The following is a 20,427-nucleotide window of genomic DNA, read 5'->3' on the forward strand; positions in this document are numbered from 1 at the left end:
CACAGCGTGTTTGGTAATGCGCTGCACGCAAACGGATCTAACGCAATGGTTCCTATCAATGGACGTGATGTGGTCGTATGGTTTGTGTCTTGCTCGGTAAGAAAATAACCACTAGACGCGGTACAACAAGCGATTAGGTAATGGACCGTGTACCAGCACTGTATCGATACCGGGGACTCTAACAACAATTGAATCGCCGGAAAAGTGCTTCACCATTCAATCGACTTTGGCACATCGCGATCCGAGAGTTGTTCTATGTTTCTTGCCCGAGATGGAAAATTGCACCAACGCAACAAAGCGTTTACGCATTCCGGCAAAATTAATTGCCAGCCGCTTTGGTCGGAGTCTTCTCTCTCTCGCTACCAGCGCCATCACCTTTTTTTCCAAACAAACGGGAATGTTTGGATGTTTCTGCTGCTTGAAGCGCATTTCACCGACGGCAGTGAGTGGCCACTGCTCACAGTGGAAGACTATTTTTACCGCAGCTTCGCAAATCGGCACCAGAAGATGGTGTGTGTGTTGATGATTAAGGGCACGTATCTGTCCAACGCGTCATACGAAAACGGTCACCTCCCTGGTATGGAGGTGGTACAGCGGCCGAGTTGACCGTTACCACCCATCATTTACTTCCCGGTTGGCGGTTTTGCCTGGCAGCCGGCGATGCCCATAAGCAAATGGAGCGCGCTCAGGTGTCAGTCAGGAAGCGGATGCTCCAAACCGGTGGACAGGTTTATTATAGCTCTCGCGGAAGATCACTCGGCTGGTATGCAGATTTTGGCAGCGCTCGTATGATGTTGCCCGCAGGTTTTGCGCACCGTGTTGAGCACCGCACCAAACAAAACACACAGCCGTGTCGACAATTATTACGTGACTTTCTCCACTGAACTATGCACCCTTTTAGCAGATCGATAATTTCCAGCGAGTTTTACAGCCACGACAGACAGCCGCACGACATCAAACATTCGCCAGCCAGTTTGGTTTTGTTTCCTTATATCGTCCATATTGGAAACAGTTGCTCAAGATCGAAACCCATTCGTTAATGTGTTAAGTAGCGCTACGATCGTATTTTACCTGCCACGACAGAGCATCAAGAGCAGCCTCACCTTAAGAAACTCAGTCAAGCGATCGGATCATTGAGGTTATATTTCGGCGTTTCGATTTCCAGACAACACAAACAAATAGAAAAAACAGTCAGTTCGGGAAGCTTAAATGCATTGCTCGACCGTCGTTGCTCCCTCTGTTTACTTGGTAAGTGATCTGCAGGGATCACTCCAGCCCATCCAGCTGCGTACTGCCACTCGGGACGCTTGCGCAAACTCCCGCAGCAGGGCAGAGTTACTTCAATTGGCAATTGCTTAAATTATCCTCCACGAAAGGGCTCCACCCGGGGACGGGGTGAAACAGTGGCCGTGGAAGAAGTCACTCGACCCCGAAAAGCAAAACAAACTCTGGAGTGAGGTACTTGGTACTCGGTACCAAATAATAACGGGGTACTCGGATCACTCAACGTGACGCGACACGAGAAGAAGGTACTTGATTTAAATTTTTGGAGCTTTTCTTTTCTCTCTTCACTCCTTTTCGAGTGTCAACTTAGCTTTTTTGCTTTTTTTGTGGAGTTTCGCTGCATTCTGGCAGCGGGGCACGAGATGATGCGTGCACGATACCTCCCGGCGCTGCGTAGGTCACTGTCAGCCCGGTTACGCATGACGCATCCCCTGTACGTGTCAATGTCATGCTCGATGATCATAATTATTACGTTTGCGTTGGAGTTGCAGACCGAGGAAATTGGAGCAAGGCAGCAGCAGTGGTCATGTTCTAGGCGCACCGCCGAGAGAACCGCCCGTATCGGGTGACGCAAGCACGTCTTCTCGCATCTGCTCGCAGCCGTAAACAATCTCCCCCCTGAAGCTGGTGTACATATACATTTGCGAGCGTTTGCTGTCGCGATCGACGGCCACGAACGAATGGAATGCATTGCAATGGACCGGCGGGCATGTGCAGATGATGCCCGAATGTTGTTGGTGGGTACCGTCCGTTTCGCAACCGAATACAACTATGTCCTCCTCCACCCCTCCTTGCGGCTTGGCGTGCATGCAAAAGCCGCATTTTAGAGAAAAGAAACGATGACAAAAATGTCCCTCTGATTCATAGACCACCTTTGGCCGCACTATCGTGTGAAGACACAGTCCTCCCCCTTCTACCTAATAGGTACAGGGAGGAACCTTGAAAACTGAGAGCCGCTCGACCGTCTTGGGGTGTATATCTCGTTTTTTTTTACATCACGAGTGAGTGCGCGTTTGAGGGTGGTTTTTTTCACCGTCGGTTGGATCTATTTAGAGACTATTACGTGCGTGGGAAAGTCCGAGGGTGGATCATCATCACGAATGATGAATGAGGTGTGCGGGAATAAAAGGACACGACACAACATGCCATTTCGAGATCATCTTCCTTCCCCCCGGTGCTCGTTCAATCACTGTGCGTGTACACTTGGTTTGGAGATCGATACAGACGGGCCTAGAAGGTTGAATGGGGTGGAAGATGCAGCTCAATTAATGTCAATGTCTGATGACAGCTTGATTCAACGACACAACAACACAACCACACAACCCACTAAAGGAACACTTGAGCGCTTTGGTCAGCGTTTCGCACGGAACGATGCCATTTCATCTTACTTGAAATAATACAAATGCTTGATTGGACATCTTGCTTTAATGACACTGGCGATATCTTCTGGACCGTTAGCGACTCGCTTGATTTGCACCGACGTCAGAGTGTGCAGAGATCTCTACACACATTTATCACAGAACAGCGATCACATGTTCGGCGAACCGACCGGCGACGGTGAACTACAAATGGATACTAAAACACATCCCGCGCGAACTCACATGCCAATGCATACGCACGCAACTGGGTGAATTGGCACTGGTCACTAAGGTGCTACCACTACTACCGCGCGTATCTGTGCGCGCGCCATCCCGCAGACTGTGGTTGTGCGTGTTGGTAAATGCGAATAGTAGAACGGCACTGCGCATCCTCCGTACTGAGATGCGCACGTCGACATGCACAGATAAGACAAATTTGCATGCTCCCGCGTGTGCGTGTGTGTGTTTGGAGCCGTTTGACAGAAGCGTCGGCGACACATGATACAACCTGTGAGTACACGCGTACGTACGCAAAACCACTTTGTGCTGCGTGAAGGACGCCAGATGACATCTATGCAGAGCACACAATTGTGCTTGCGCATCACAATGTACGCTCCCCATGTTACAAGACCTCTTTTGCGTTATCCTGCGCTTGTGTACGATCGAACTCTTTCTCACACATACACATACACACGATCGCGGTATGGTTTATACTCCCAAAATAGAACAACAAAGAAGAGCACCCGCAACAACTCCCCCCTTGAGCGCGTTTATTTACATTAGCAGTTCATTAAAAATAGCTTCCGATGGTTGGAAAGATCGGAAGATGTATACCCCAATGTCGGAGACAGCCAGAAACGTACACCGTAGAGCACCGGTACCGGAGTTCAACGTGCGGACGCTACTACTGTCTGCCCCCAAACAGATGCTCTGGCAGTGGCAGATTGTACACCCCCCAACCTCAAGATGTATCGTAATGCCCAAAGCCAAAGGATAGGGGATGTTTATTTACCGCCGAATTCACGCGCAGATGGCACGGAAGTGACGACGACTGCCCATCGCAACGGGACGAACGGGACAAACAAACAAGCAATCCTTTCCTTCGCGCTGTAGAAATGTAGCGTTTTCTGCGAAAATTTAGGTCGAGGCGAGTACTCTCGCGTACACATGTGGTCAGTGCGCGAACTCCAAACAACGTATCTTTGCGTCTCGAAGAAGAATCTTCCCGAGGTTATCGAACGATCGAACGATCGCTCTGGAAGGCATCGGAAGGCAAACTTCGTTGTTACATCTAGCAATAGTTGGCCAGATGTGGAAAAATAAATACTGCACCCGATCATCATTCGCTGCATTTATTGAACCGTAATGCTGCCTAATGCCCGAAGTTCCCATAGTCTCGTATGAAAGTGAGAGCTACAGAGGCAAGATGTAGCCCGATAGACTTTCATTAGCTCGGATCGATCGGAGCTGCCTAAGTCCGTAAATGATACGATACGATCATACGCCGCCAAATGATCCGTATGTCGTCAGCACGAGATGAAGATCGGCCTGTATAATTACCCCAGAATACCGTCGATTGTAAAACCGACCTACTTCGGTTGGGCCCCTTGAAAGATCAAACCCAACCGATTGCAACGTGAAGGAGCATCGCTAATGCTCCTCTCACCCTCCCATTAGATGTGGACGTGGCAAAAGTTATGTTTGCTGCGTCTTTCGCCCTCTCCGTGTTGTGTACCTTCCGCAAATACATTCTAAGTTGAGGCACCAGCAGCATCAGCATCAGCATCCGCCCCAACCGGGTTCCATTATGCAACGCTTCCATTTCTCGGAACACACATTAGAACACACACAGACCGCACGATTGTTCTTTTGGAGCGGAGGCAGAAGTAAAAATAGCTCTCGGCGCGTGCTCTGCAGTCGGCCAGGGATCACCGCCATCAACGCCAGATGTGAGGTGGTCAGTGGCTAATGGTTTTTGCTTTCTAGCGAAAAATCCGTGCGGGTTTGATCGCCTTCACAAAAACCCATCTCCGCTGCCGGTGGTCGTTGGGAAGAAACTTGAAACGCCCGGCTTCCAGGGAATGAAGAACACCGCCACCACCATCATCTGATGTCGCGCGAGGGTCATCGAGCCAGAGGTTTGTGTCTTTGCGTGGTGCAAATGCAAATCCTCCTGCATCTCCTCCTGCTAAACAAAACGTCCATGCATGCGGGTTGGTTTCGCACCCTGAAGGGCCCACCGCCCCGTGAAAGGGAAACTTTCACTTGACGCGGAGGTCGCAAGAAGCCCAGCAATTATGTACCCCTATGACCACCGGCCCAAGCGTCAAAAAGGGAGTTGACGAAGTGCGACCGGGCAATCCCACTTCCGATGGATGGTTATTAAGCGGTTGGAGGCGCACACTGTGGAGTACACACTCATTTCTACCCGCCAGACGACAAGTATGTCAGCGCGATGATGATGGTTTTATGTGCGCCGGTGTGTCCGGGACCTGTGGGGAGAACACCTTCAACCGCACCCGGCATTAGGACGGTTGGTGGGTGTACCTGGGCCACTGTGTGCGGAATCTGTGCCAAATAATCGATACTTCCGACTTCTAATGGACGCGTCGGTTTCGTGTAGGCTTTCTCCTGCCATGACCGCAATCAAGTTCAACGTCGAACGGATGATCATGATGATGATGGTGATGAGGCGGATGTTTCTAAGCTTAAAGACGGCTCTAATCCAATCACACCTGCTACCTGCCACGGAAAGTGAAGTGTCAAGGAACAATGCTGCGAAACAGTGTTCGCGCGTTTCGAAATCCGGAACTCCTCCTGCACTCGCAATAAAATTCGCATTTAACAAAGCAGCGATCGACATGCACGCCGCATGTCCAGGGCCACACAATTTACGAGAAGGAGGAGGTTGTTTAATTTGTTCGCCCGATCGACCGATACGCCCTTTGAGCTGAGGCGAGGCGTGCCGCCGAGAACGCTCCACCGGCCGCAGCAAATTAACGTTCTCGCTCCACAACCAAGGAGGTCCAGTCATGATCGATCTTGATCGATTGGGCTAATAAATAGCCTGTTGCTGATTGTGCACTCGGCAGATGGTACACGCCGTGGTAGAATTAATGCCCCGACCCGATTGGGAATTGAAATATGGTTCGGTGTTCGGTGTTCGGATATTAGATGCGGGGCATCACAGGCCGCCCAGCACGCCGATGAAACATGCGTTCGGTAGAGCACGTAAATCGTTCGGCTTTAGTAAACAATTTGCAAACAAATGGCGGATAAACAGACCTATCCCCTTAACCGTTCCAAGAATTCGCGCACCGATCATCGTGCCGCGCTTATCCGCTGGACGTTTGCTACCGATTTGTACGTGCTTCGAGGAGCGTAAAGGAGGAATTCTAGCCCCTTTTCCCCGGCCCACGCCCAAACCCACCCAAACCATTGCGCCGACAAGATAATTACGGTCCGGCAAATGGACGATCGTGTGCAGTAAACCCCCTATTTTCGCAATTTCATCCCCTCGCAATTGGGCCCCGAGCTCGACAATGTTTAAAGCCGGCCAGATCGAATAACGATCACACATGGTGCTGCGATCGTGCTCCAGGGGTCTGCGCATGCTCACCCCGCGAGCGAATGGAATCGAAATAAACCTAACCTTTGACCACCATGCGAGATGCCCGATTTGGTTGCCGCGCGATTAGACGGGTTTTGGTATAAACAAAGTTGCAGATAGGAAGGCCCATAACTCTGCGCTGAGCCGGGCCCTGTGACGATGCATTACATTCCGTGCATTTTTCGAGCGCTCGGCTAAGGCTGCTTGGGAAAATAAATAAATAGAGCTGAGCGCAAGGCAAGAATGTGTGAGAGAAAGACGCCATGGCCAAGCAAACGAGATGCCCGAAGCAATGGCCCATCCATAAAGCACGGTGGCGTCTGTGTTTAGAAAATGGTAAGTGAATTTAAATTTAAATTGTTTCTCCGTACGCGATTGCCTAACACGATACGGACCTTACGGCAGCAAAAAAAAATGTCAGCGCCATCATTAGTTTATGCGGTGGGAAAAAAATACACCACATCACACACGCGCACACGCTCGTGCTGTGTGACGTAAATTTTATTTAATTTTAAAGAGTTGTGCAAAACAAGCAACAAAACGACCCGAATATCCCACACATCGTGATCAGCTGCGTGATCGTGAGGAGCCGTATTTAACAACCCGTTGAACGGTAGAATGGGAAACGATTGGTGCGGTAAGTAACGCACGCACGCACTAGGCGGAAGATTTTACTGAGCTGTGAGCTTTTGACGCCGCAAATCAAACGGACACTAATTGAAGAGCGCCCTCTACATGCTCGTGTGTGACATTTAAACTCTTCGTTTGCACTGCGGCAACACACCTGCCATGCGATCGAGCGTCGTGTCATCTTCAAAGTGTGTTTCACTTTGTGACCCGCGTTATCTCCATGCCCGTTTACGCAACACCTTTTCGACACGTTTCTCCAACAACGAACGAGAACCTCTCCCCTATCCACGCCTAGCCAGATTTATTATGTGCTGCGCCCTGTGCGCGAACAAACACGCGAGTGATTGTTTGATCAGGGGCGGCAAAAGCACGTGCCCGGAGTTAAGTACGACCCGGCGGATTCCTGGTGCGGCGACCTCAAATATGGAGCACTCCTCCAGCGAGACCCGTTAACGAAGATCGAGTGAAGTGAAGTGTGTGCGCGAGCGCGTTGCCATTGGGGCTACCACCCCGCTTTTCTGAAGCGTTTGCTTTGCACAAGACCTTTTCTTTACCTACCGACGGCTTTATAGTTGGGTTAGGTTTTTGAACACCCACCAAGCGCACCCGCCGGTAGGATGGGATGGGCCTGTTATGAAGCTGGGGCGGCTAAGAAAAACCTGAAAAAAGGACGCCAATCAAAACACACGCAGCCGCATATGTTGTAATTGGCCCTGTTCGTACCTATGTTTACAGTGTTTGCCGCGGCTTATCCACCGAAGGTTTAGACAGAGAGCAAGTGCGTCTGCTTTTTCGGTATTTCGGCCACGCACCGAACCGCACCCCGGTGCTGTTGGGTTGTTCGCTCCCGCTTTGGTAAGAAAAGGGCAACGTGTTTGGGAATGGAAACTGATAGAGCCCCCCTGGATCACTCACCCCGCGGGCGTGGTAAGGTGTAACGGAGTGTGATGGAAAAACTAGCTCAAACGGTTGATTAGATTAGTGGGTGGAAACGATGCCACTCTACGCGAACCCCGCATGTTCGACAAGTGGCTGTGCGTTGTGATGCGCCACATGGCCCCTATGTGCGTGCGGCATTCCCTGCTTACTCAACGCACTGCATTGGAAAACGAGATGCGTTTTGTTGGGGCTGTGAGTGGACTGGCCGAAGAAGAAAGTTAGCTCTACAGAGAGAGAGTTTATGTTTTGTGTGTGTAAAATTGTGTAAGAGCTGTGTTTTGTTGCCGATTTGCCTTTAGATTTGCGCGCTTGCGCATCCAGATGCCTTTATTGTGCGTTCCCCCACTTTTTGCTTGTGTAGGAGTTTTGTGTATGCGATTTATAGCTTGATTTTCATGTACGATGTCGAAACATCTTTACGCGCCGGCAGACAGTTGATCGGTATCGTGCCAGCTTTACATAACGAAATTTCCACTCGCAAAACTTTAAACGACCGCTGATGGTTTAGGTCGGATAAGCTGAGATATTATTGTTTCTGCATGCTTGCTAGTGCCTTCCACGGATCTGACGAGGCAAACGCGTCACAAACAATACACCCATCATGCTGATGAACTGCAGCTAAGCGTTATTACAGACAACCAGCCCTACCAGTGTTACTCGAATGCGATCAAGTAAGCAACCACACGCGTAAATCTTATTTCTAAGCCACAAAATCACCCCATTTGACACGCTGCACGTCATAATTGATCGTTGTTGTGACGTGATTTTGAGGATTTTGTACACTGGAACTGCTCGCGAGGTGGGAGAAGAAATTCTGAAATCTCATCGATCGTAATAGAGTGACCAGACAATGCGATTAACAAGCGTGGTAGAACGCAACGTCGCTACTCGGCTTGCGGTTTCGGTAATTATTCGTGCAAGCTTCTCGTGCGAACACCACAAAAACCGTGACTGACGTTGATCGGTAATGGACGTTGACTGTCTTTTGGGGGAGAAAAAGCACAGACTTCAATTTTACATATTCTACCCCACCAAGAATCCTTCGTCAACGTCATGCTCAACAATGAGACACTACGTTCAAAATATTTATCCAACTGTGTTCTTCCCTCGGGACACTCCCAGAAATTTAACACTACAGGCTTCAGTTCCCGATCGCAAAGTGCTTGGTGGAGCAAAGAACAGTCCAGAATACACACACAAAAAACAGGCAACAAATCCATCGAACAAAACTGTTCAACCCTCGCGACTGACGTTAACGATAGATGTTGAGCAGAGATAGGTAGCTTGGCAGCAGACATATCACACGCTGAGATAGACGCTTCGAATGAAAAGGCCGCTTCCGGCACCTCTTAACGAAGTTCGTTCGAAAGGAAGCGGTGCTCCAAACACGCACACTCATACGATCGGCTTCGGATGGTGGTAGCGTATGAGAAATAGCACGGAAACCCTTCCAAAGGTGAACTACTCATGAACGTGCCACACTAAAATTAAATCAAATATCACTCAAGGTTCCGGTACGCCGGTTCATCATTCCGTTCTGTTTGGAGTCGATCGAGACACCGCTAACGGCTATCCGCTTCCAGCCACACCAGATTATGCCGATTATGCCACAAAGACGCGCATACGTCACCTCCTGCCCGGGCTGCTGTATATCTGTAGCCCGACGCTATTAGCGCGCAGCTCCGAAGTTCACGCTCGAGTTCGAGGTCCGGCGCAACGCGGTTACGCGGCAGTTGGAAAACATATTCTCAACCACTGCTGCCGCTGCTCTCGGTGTGTTTTCGCATTATCGCGGATCGAATGTTTACTTTTTGAGCCACCTTCTCCACACCACGCCACACCACCCCGCAAAACAACAACTCGGCCGGTCGGGGTCCGATCGGTTGTTGTCGATAGCGCACACGGGCTAATGATGAGTTTACGATGCATGTGTGAATCCCCCAACCTGATGGTTGTATATTTTTTGTCTGTGTGTTGTGTCTTGTTTTTGCGCTTAGTGTGGTTGCTTTTAAAAATAACCGAAAAAAACAATATTAACACTCTGAACAAGGTCGTTCCGGACAAAATTGTACGGTAATTGAATTTAACGCTCGCTCGGATCGCTTTTTTCGCGCCCTCGCCGTACGGTGCAGGTTGAAGACTTTTTTTACTTAGACTTAGTAGTAAGACAGCTTTGACTTCGAAGCATCTGCGTAGGTCTTTGCTATATTCTCCTATTTGTTTCACCATACACACACACACAAAACCCATCGGAACAGGATTTAACATTCTAATCATCTTCTTTCACACCTTTGTGTTTACGCTTCAGCAACCGAGACGCTTAAGTATGAAACACGCCACTGTAAACACAGCGTACACTAAGTCTACTCTCAAGACGTCGTAAACGTCACGCAGCTAACCAGCCCGCCCAACTGGAATGAACTCTAATCAAAAGCGGGTATGAATATAATAACTTCCACTTGTCGGTAACGACCTACATCTCAGACGGTGTAGCTCGCGATTCTATCGCGTCCGTCCGTCCGTGCACCGACTTCACTCACGGTTGGCTTAGAACTAAGTTGGAGCACAACGCACACTTCCAACTTCCAGCGGCGCGTTCACGGGCGCGAGGTTAGGGAGGGCATGTCGGCACTTGAGAGTTCCTTTCCTTCCTCCAACGTCAGCAACAACGACAAACGATCGCGTTTATGGGGCTGCAAACAATTAGAACCCCTCGACCGCCATCGACCTCCCGCTCCTGGTGTCCGGTTACTGGCTCGTTGACAACTGCGTCCGCCAGACACAACAGCAAACCGACTTCCTCTCACAGATTTGAGCACCCCCAGTTGCAACGCGCTGTGTCACTGTGTTCAAGGGTTTATCGCCCATGCGCACACGTGTAGCCGGTCGTGAATGCCAGCACACACAGACATACGCCAAAAACCCGATCTGGCCAGCATCCGGACTGGGGAAGGCAGACAGTTCACAAAGTTCACCGGTGTCAGTGCTTAGATCGCGAGATGGTTGCGAAATTTGAGTACTCAAGGCGGACACTGAGATAAAAAAGACACTTTGGATGTCGATTCGTGGCCACTTGTTGCGGACAGCCTATTGGGACAACTCAATCGCCTGCTCACCGCAACAAGTCCTTTTTGGGGCGAAAGGGCACCGCACCGATCATTGCGCATTCCAGCCTGCCTGAACGGATCGAGAAACAATACGCGTGGAATGTCACTCTAGATAACTATGTACAGGGCTATACGTGGCATGCGATTTGCATACCGCTTGAAGGAATGTTGCACTGCATATTAGAGCTCTAGAGCTAGACAGCCGAGAGCGCTTGGAGCAAAACAATTTGTCATCCCCATGGCGGTGGAGGAGGTATGCCCTGGGAGGTATCAAAAAGCACACAGCACAGTTCCGAGGCGCAGCTGCGATGGAATGTGTCTACAGAGTAATGGGCTCAGCTCCCAGCCAGTCAGTTGAGATGCTTTCGGTGAAGGACGTGGGAATTAAAAGCGGTGGCAAATTGGGTCCCCAAGACATCATCAAGAACTAACTCATCATCCAAAATGAACAACACCTGTGTCTTAACATCACAATCCGTTTTTTGAAGTCTGAATAATCATTAAGCGACACAAATCCCATTTGACACTTGCTGCTGCTTTTCGCGTTGACACACGATTGTTTATCAACACTAATCTGTCAAATTCAATCAACGCGCTCGTAGCCTACTGTCTCACATTACCGCACAATGACTGGCAATAAAGCGGACCCAGCCTACATCCTACTTCTCCGGTCCGTTTCGGTGTCACCACTGATTCGTTCCGCCGTTGACCACAAAGAGGCCCTCAACATTGTCTGTGTTTAATGTTTTGTTCTGTCCACTCCTCTCCCTGGGTTTCTTGCGCATCGTACGGACAGCTTTAACCTGAAGATGCGCGTGCCACTTCCTTTCTGTCCATCGTCAACATTTAGTTCCCCCCCTCCTTTCCACCTGGCAACATTATGTCACGGTTTTGCAGAATCGAGCCAGATCTGCGAATCTTCGGTCAGTAGGCTATCCACACACGCGCGGTGGACAGTTGGCCTAGTCTCGGAGTTGCTCGGTGGTCTCGGAGTTGCTCTCATTTGGCCCTTTCGAAGATGTTGGACCAAAAAAAAACAACGATCTAACCTTAAAAACCCGCTTGGACAGAGCCACAGGAGACGGAGTGCAAACGGACGCAAAAGGGGAAACATGCTCACTGACACGATTCTACACACAGAGTGAACGCGAAACGGGAAAGGAAATCGTCGTACCGTAACGCCGAGTGTCTTGTTGGGCAGCGGCAGCAAACGATGCAACGGGCCCCCACTTTGCGGAAATTGCTAACAATCGTGCAAATTATGGTTGACCTTCGGTTATGTATTCTTTGCCTTCACCGGGCCAGAGAGCCAGGCACATGGCAGGCACTTACTTAATGTTCCGCTGATGAAATGTTGCTTCCTTTTATTCGTGCCCCCGGACCTAGCTAACGGACACGTTAGCGTACGGGATGCATTCATTGTTGCAGTGACGGATAGGAGGCGGCCTTTTTTGTGTGTGTTTTGGGGGCTGCACTCAGTGCATAAATCTAGCTGCAAGACACCAACCGGAATCTCTCCAATAAGCTCTTAAAACGTGCTCACAGTGCTTTAACACATCTAAACTACCAATTCCGATGACACTACCCAAAACACCATCGCACAAATGGGGGCCACGCGCCCCGTGAAGATGACTTTTAAATTGGATAAATGCTGTGCTCGTAGCGCAAACGATCGCGCCCTGCCGAAACGCGAGGGCTGTGCACCCGGCTTAGGAAGTGTGCATCATAAATCGATTAACCAAACGGCCGGGGCCTTTGGAAAGTTGATGGAGAAAATGAGTATGGGTAGGTGACTGATTTAATGTTACCTTCCTGTGTTGTTTTCTACTAATCGCTAGGGGCTTGGGAGATGCAACAAACACGTGTGCAGCGGAACACGATCGCAGTTCAAACACCCCTCCCGTCCGTGGGTGTTTTTGTGCTTCGCGATAGCGCGATGTCTGTCGACTAGTTAACACACTAGACCCCAAAACACACACACACACATCGTTGGTATAATTGCGTAGATGCGTTTCACCCCATTGTAGGGACAAACAACAGCCCCTCGAGACATCCGATCACCACGTCATTCAAAGTTGGCGTGAGTCATCACTTCACGATTTGGATCGTTCGCTCAATTATGCACCAGCTGTGCGACGGTGTGAATGAGTGGCTCTTTATACTCTTCCCCAGGCCCCGATAGAACGCGCCACAAGACGCTCGAAATTCAACCCGTTCTGATGGGTGTCCCGTTTCCTGTGGCTTTCCCGTCGATACGACGTGGTGAAAGACCCAATCACCCAACGAACTAGGTCACTTTGCACGCACCCTAAAGGCTGCCACACTCACACACACACAGTGTTCAAAGCCCTTGGACGCACGCTCCACAGTTTCTGGGTGGGTTGATTAGCCGTGGAGAATGGAAGAATTGTACAAACGCGTCTAAAAACGGCGACGCTAACCTTCAAATTCGAGCTTGTCCTTCGGGCAAAAAAAAAAAAACCTCCCGCTGCTGCTACGCTCGTCGGTGACGATTTGCACCGTAGAATAATTAATTCACCAAATTGCTTCGAACGCACCTCTCGATCAAAAGCACCAAAACCACATTGGCCCTAACTTTGTAACCGTTCGATCGTTCGAAGGTGCCGATCGAGCTGAGATCAGGGGCTTCGAGCCCAAACGAACCGGGGCGGGGAATGAATTATGTATGCGTGAATGAGTCAATTTTATGCCCATCGTCTTTGGTTTACCTAAAACACAAAAACAACACGAGTGTTGGTAGGAGTGTAGCCAAAACCAAACACATCCACGTCAACGCCAACGCCTCAGAAAAGGGCTTTTCGGAGGTGCGTACGCGCGTTTGGTGACCCGTTTCTGTTTTCGCCACGTCTTGCACTGGTTCGAATTTGCATTCGAACAATGGGGTTTTGCATTCGAACGGCACAGGGGGTGCAGCGTCATTTTGCATTAATTTGTTGCTTGCAGGCTTGCAGACGCAACACCCGGCCCGGCGACTGCGTCACGCCCGGGGGAGGGAGGATCATGGAAAGGATCATCCCGGACGTCGCTCTAAGGCTTTAAGTCGTTTGCTCGGCGCCACTGTCACAGGATTAACATTCCAGGGGTATTAACAGTTAGTTTTCTTTCTCCTCGGGAAGCGTCGTTGGGCTAATGAAAGGTTCATAATACCCTCCCGGTATGTGGGATCGTAAGTCATAGTTGCAGTAGTGATGGTTGGCATCAGCTACAGGCAATCCCTTTCCTGCAGGATCGACCCTCCGTAATTTTTAACGGCAACGCACGTTACGCAGGCTGAGCAGAGACACAGTTTGAGCTGCGGGACAGGATACACGTTTACCTATTCCCTTTCCTGGGGGTTTCGAGCTCTGCTCGCTCAACAGGAAATGGCAAGCGATATTGGGCAAATATTGACATGACTTTACAGTCCTTTCCGAACGGTTGATGACCGTTTTTTTATCAGGAATCTACATCACTTAGCATGGGAGTGCCACAAACTGCCAGTGCATTTGCCCGTGTCGGGGAGGGTAATTCCCACGAGGGAGTTCCCGTGTTGCATGTTGAGGAATTTTGAGGAACAACAACAAAAAAAGGCACACGGAAACTATTGCTACCTGGTATTTCCTGGTTTTTTAAACTGCTACAATACATCTGTGGCAGCATATTTTTATGCTGTCCCCGGTAAAACCCCGAAACCGTCATCTGGCTACAGACTTTACAACACGAATGAATATTATGATGGTAACGATTGAAAGCATTTCTTCGACAGGTATGTTCGTCATTTTGAACATTTTTTTATGTTTTAATATGCCAAAACAGGTCCAAACTAATAATAAAGTGTAATTAACGTTACCATATTATTCAATCCTATTTATATGTATGTTTTTTATGATTCAGAAAACCCCTAGCTGAATGCTAGATTTTGGTGAAAAGTATGTAGAAAAAATGTAAATTTAAAACAATTTTTGACATTGAAACATACTGCATTTCATCCTCTCGAGGTCTCACTCTGTCCAATCCTTCAAATAAATATCCCCTAAAAGACACATTTCTCATCTCGTCACTGCGCGCTCACACCTCTCGCTATTAGAAAATCCGATGCGTCCGTCTCATTAATCTGTCAATTTACCCTTCCAACGTGTAATTTCACTTTTGGTATCGCTCAACCAAAACACCAACCAACCGCTCACAGATACAAATCAAACCCAATTAAAACCGTCCACCGTTAGGCGAAGGTTAGCGACGCGGCGGAAGTAAAATTTTGCCATAAAACCCAAAATTACTACAAACCCTCTCGAGCCGCAACGCAACCCGCCGAGGTCGGTTTATTATTAATTACCGCCCCGCTCTCATGCCGCGGAGCATAATTATGTGCGGAGAAACTTCCCTCGCTCGGAAGCGAAATGCTTTTTTTTCTGCCAACAGCAGGGCTCTTGTGTTAATTTTTCGCTTCCTTGGGCCCGGTCGTCTCAGCCTCTATCATTTTCACCACTTCGCCCAAAATTAAACGACTCCGAAGGAAGCGACAGCTGAACGGTTCGATTTTTATTGCTGCCGCCGCCGCTGCTCGCGTCCTTCCTCTTCCATGGGTGTCGGCCGGTGTGTCGTCGTGCCTGTCGTGGGCCTGTTTGGAGTTATGTAAGATTGTGTGCTTAAGTAACGCACCTCACCTCAACGGTCGTCGGTTGGGTCTAACGTTGATGAATTTCGAAAAAATTTAAATGTCCCCAATGTCACATCCGACGGAACTGTAAACGGAATGTCCCTAACCGAACAACAAATCGTAAACTCGATAATGAGACTCGTAAAATCTCTTCCCTCGGTGATCGTTCCCCCGGTTCGTGTAAGTTCCGGTCGATCTGGTGATGTGATCGTCTTCAACAAGCTCTTTACGTCTGTCGCTGTGTTAGGCTGCAACAAAGTGGGTTTTGTTGTCAGTCTCAGGCCTCCCAAGAATCAATTTAAATTTCTGAAACTCATAAAACCTAATCAGCCAATGCCCGATGGGTCCATCGATCATTCCACCCTGAAGGATCTCTTAGCCAACACGCCAACACACAGACGCAACAGATAGGGAACGTTCCAAACATTCTTCCAACGCTCCGATCGATCGGGTGACAAACGTATATGAGCCCACATTGTCACGTAATTGAATTATCTCCCACCATCCTCATCGTTATCGATGCTGGCGTCGTTGAACTCTTGGTCGCTTCTCTTTCTTTCTGTCGCTCCCCGGGGAAAACCTACCAGGGAAAATGAACGCGATCACAATGGGGAAAAGTGCAACATACATGCTACAGGGAGGGTAACACACACTCTCAAGAAAGAAAGTGCACCCCTGCCACAAACTCCCAAACGATCGCGATGATCCTGCCCTCTCTGTTGCACTCCCCACAGCGCACACAAAGTGCAAGTGCAGCGACCTTCGGGTACAGACCCCTGGCAACATCCGGCAACAACACGGCGTTGCACCGGCCGTTCATTAACATGCACCCCATGCCCCATGCTATCGGAGGTGGTGGTGGTGCGTTTTTGTTTCCATTTTTTTTCCACTATTTGTCCCTCCTCTCACCCCGCCTTGGGCTTGGGCTTGGGGGGAACACTCCGCATGAATGCATAATTTATGATCATTCAGATTGGCCCTCGCAATGTTGTTGACGGTTTCACGCTAACGGACAAATTTCCAAGCAGTAAGAAAAAAAAGGAAAGCAATCTTATTTGAATTATTGATAATGCTTCATCCCGGGTTGCGGGCGTTGGTCCACAGAAAACAGATTGTCAACTCCGCAGAGAAGGGCGACTTGATGACGTCTCGAACGGTGCACGGCGTCACTGTACGTACCTGGCAAAGAAAGAGTGAAAGAAGAAAAGGGGAAAACACACACACATTAGACATTAGTCATATGAGGAGAAAAATCGTTCCAACGAACAAGTGTTGGAAGGCACGTGTGTCTAGACAAATTTGATGGAAAAAAGCGTTTAGTACAAAATTTGTCAGCAAACCATCCGACAACTTGCATCTTGGACGTGTGCGTGTGTGTAGAACGCGTTCTCTAATGGCGTCCCCGTCGGTGCCATTCTTCCGCCGAGTGCAACCTGTACGGGTGACGAGTTTCTCCACGTTTATGGACACAATTTGTATCGATGACACAACGACGACGCCGCGGGACGAGCAGGAGACCCACGGTCACTAATGGTATTCCTTTCAAGACCCCTGGGTAAAGCGTTCCCTGCAAGCGGCCCATAAAACATTACAGACATTCCCATCCTTTGCGCGTGTGTGGAAACGTCATAAAAGGCACCATAAGCCTGCGTCTCTGATTTATAGCTTTATAGATTTGAGATTGATTGCGTAGTTCTCTTTCTCTCTCTCAGCACCTTCCGACCCGTTCCATGACTAACCGCCTCCATAATGTGCATGCAGTGTACTGACCACCAGCACCATCATCTCCCAGCCACATACGTGAATGGCCGGAAATGGCGATCCTGATGAGGTGAACCCGGGGCATACTACCACCGCGTACCGCGTATCGGCCCGTTTGGCGCACAGGTTTCGTCACACTTTGGCTGTCAGCACCCTTGGCGGTCCCTACACACACACACGCACAGTAAGTGGCCTTTTTGCCCCGGCCACAATTATCGGAACGGGTCTATCGGTCGGCGGGGCAGTGAAAGTGGCATAACGTGAGGCCGCCCCTGCGCTTGGAGGGCTGAGCGGCGGGATGTGAAGGAGTTTTGTAATGTGTTCATTATTTCATAAATCCATCCACTTCTTTTTTGCCCTCCCGTGTTTGTTTCGTGCGATGTAAACGGAGTAAGCGGACGTTTTTGGGGCCGTTTGCTTTTGCCATTTGGCTGATCCGGTACGCTGATAATTGTTTTATTACTCTAGTTTGCATAAGCGCTCGGTTTCTTCGGAGTTGTAGATCGTTCAAGCTGTCCAAGACGTACTCAGCGAACCAGAAAAACAAACGTAAACATCGGACATGATGTTAGTGCTGTAGAGGTCTATGAATGATCTTTAATATCGCATGCATTTTTCACACGGCGAGGCCTTTTAGTGCCTTTATTGGAGTTGAAGTCTTCTCTCTAGATGGTGATTGTAGCAACATCACAAGAGATCAAAGATGATACTGCTTCAAATAGAATGGTGCAGAGTCTCAACATGTCCCTAGGTCTTTGGCATGATGACAACATCTCGCACTCAATTCCTAGCAAGCTCTCCATCCAAAAGACATCAAACAACTACCATCATTGGGCTGAAAATCTTCTCCAATTCTAGATGTAAACTTAAACTCCCTTTATCGATTCTTTAACGTCACACTTGCTCTCCTTCACAGTTTAGACTTGCTGGAAGAAAAAACAAGCAATCCAACAAGTGCACAATTTCGCAATCCAAATGTGAACTCACCCTAAACGATGCAAACACCCGCCCCTCTCCCCCAAGCTCTACATGGACAACCATGCCACATTTTGACCTTCAAACGCAGTGCGATTAATGGACGTGATCGCGCCAAATCCCATACCACACCAAACCTCATTTATCAGGCAAAGGTCCATTTTCTTCTAAATACAGCACACATCATTTGCCATTTGGTGGAGACTCTTAGCATGCGCGCCCAGCGATAATGTTGCCATTGTCGAGAAGTAGTGCTGCTTCAATCACTCATCCCTCGGCCTCACTCTCCGGGGTTTTGCGTTGCAATTACGCGCGCATTACTTAGTCGGTGTATAATTGCTCCGGCCAAGAGTGATTTATCATTTTTTAGACGTGCACAATCACATCATGCCTTCGGAGGGAAGGTATTCAAAGCAGAAACGAGGAAACCGTAGCCGTTGTGTGTCCGGAGGGGACTCTCGTTTAGACGTCGCATTTAGACGTCAGCCGTACGGCCAGCAAATCCTCGCAATAAAGCAATAAAGGCTCTTACTACACCTTATTCAACCACGAAAACGGTGCCGGATCACCTATTGCAAATCTCTTTGGCGAGTGTAATTTATCGGCTATCGTAACCCTTATAACCGCAGAAGAAGAAAAAAACACGCGACATCTTGCGCCTTATTGGAGCAGATTGATTGCCACGCACGCCCGCGGACTCCGATGCGACCGCACAACATTGCGACAAATATGCGCGCGAACATTTGAGATTCACTTTCATTCACCGGTTGTGTCGTTTTGGCGAGAGGAGAGCCCTTCGCTGTAGAGCCACGGGGAACCGGTTCCAGGCGTTGGGTTGGGAAAGCGTGCAATTCGTTCTGCTGGCACACACGATGGCAGCATTCCTTTGCCGTGGCCGTGTGTGTGTGTGACGTCAGAGGCATTGCAACATACACGAGCGGTGGTGGTCCCCCGTGTGCATACTTGCGGCAAGCATTTTGCAATGGACAGGTGACGCTAGAGCGATGGTTGTCTTTTACTTGGGGAGGTCCGCGGTGTTGGACCAGCGAATGCTCATGTATTTGCGGTGGACCTTTGATTTGCCTGCAGTTGCTTTGATCGCTGATACAATGGTAGTGGGAAGGGAAGTCCCCCATCCCAGCCACGTGTTTTGTGTGCATTCCATCAAGATCGAGTGATTGCTTTGCTTCGATTGATTGGTAGCGTCATCGTCATCATCATCTAGCTACTCTCTTGATACGTGGACAAACTGAGAAGCACTCTGTTAGTGGCCTCCGTTCGAACTCCTACCCTGAGTTGAGTGAATTGAAAAAGACACACATTTCGACTTGAGAAGTACTACTCTGTGCAACGAAAACAAAGATTAAGTAAAGTCGCTTTCATGCCGGGGTGTAATAACCATGCTCAAAACAAACGACACACTTCAAATCACCTTCAGCCGGCATGCCCAGTGTGCCCTTTTATTTTCGTTTCACTGCCTTAATACCGCTCGTACACCTTAACGTCCACCCGACTGACCCCTGGCTCGAACTTTATGGAACAGGTTTTGGAGCTGCAGGTTTTTGCTTTTAGTTACCCTTCATTCCATATAAAGCCATCGGGATTAGGAATGAAGGGGGGATGCTGGGATTAGGGATTAGGGATGCTGCGGCTGCTGTCGCTATCTAATCACGGTACTAAACGACCCCTTCTACCTTCGGTCACATTGACGCTAACTAGCCCGCGGTGGTGCTGGTGCGAATCTCCTTCCACACAGCCGCGGACAAAGCGGAAACAGGTAGTTACAGGCATCTTTCGTAAAGCGGGCTCCCTCTCCTTGTGCACGGAACGCACTCAAGGACAGCCGGGTCGTTTTCGTTCCGTTCCGCTCCGTCCGTCCAAAGCATCCCATAGTAACGGGCTAAAGGATATCTCCCCCCCAGGTCGGCCCTTCTCCGAAACGCAACGCACCAGGGGCTGGTAATTAATGAGATTTATTCAATGCACGATCAAGCGACGAACCGACCCCGGTGATGTGGAGGATCAGAAATTGAATAGTTATTAGAGTCACCCCGTAGCGAATAATAAAAAAGGCCTCACGTCGAACATGTCGATTTTGTTTAA

General features: G+C 49.3%; 2 protein-coding genes across 5 annotated transcripts in view; one reads left to right on the forward strand and one right to left on the reverse strand.

Annotated features, from left to right (window-relative positions):
• LOC120953590 (supervillin) overlaps positions 1–20,427 on the reverse strand; it is a 178,401-nt gene that overhangs the window by 137,589 nt on the left and 20,385 nt on the right. Inside the window, exon 1 of one of the 4 annotated variants that reach the window (XM_040373694.2) lies at positions 2,673–2,876. The exons of 1 other annotated variant lie outside the window; for it this stretch is intronic. In XM_040373694.2, coding sequence (XP_040229628.2) covers positions 2,673–2,702 — 30 coding nt within the window. In that variant the 5' untranslated portion in view covers positions 2,703–2,876. Of the gene's footprint in view, positions 1–2,672; positions 2,897–20,427 lie in introns of those variants that run through there. 2 more of the 4 variants (XM_049606664.1, XM_049606665.1) reach the window with 2 other exon arrangements.
• Positions 1–20,427, forward strand: part of LOC120951731 (uncharacterized) — a 218,876-nt gene that overhangs the window by 16,334 nt on the left and 182,115 nt on the right. The gene's annotated exons all lie outside the window — the stretch shown is intronic.

The sequence above is a fragment of the Anopheles coluzzii genome, chromosome 2 (genome assembly GCF_943734685.1).
Source record: "Anopheles coluzzii chromosome 2, AcolN3, whole genome shotgun sequence".
In the NCBI taxonomy this organism is placed as follows: Eukaryota; Metazoa; Arthropoda; class Insecta; order Diptera; family Culicidae; genus Anopheles; species Anopheles coluzzii.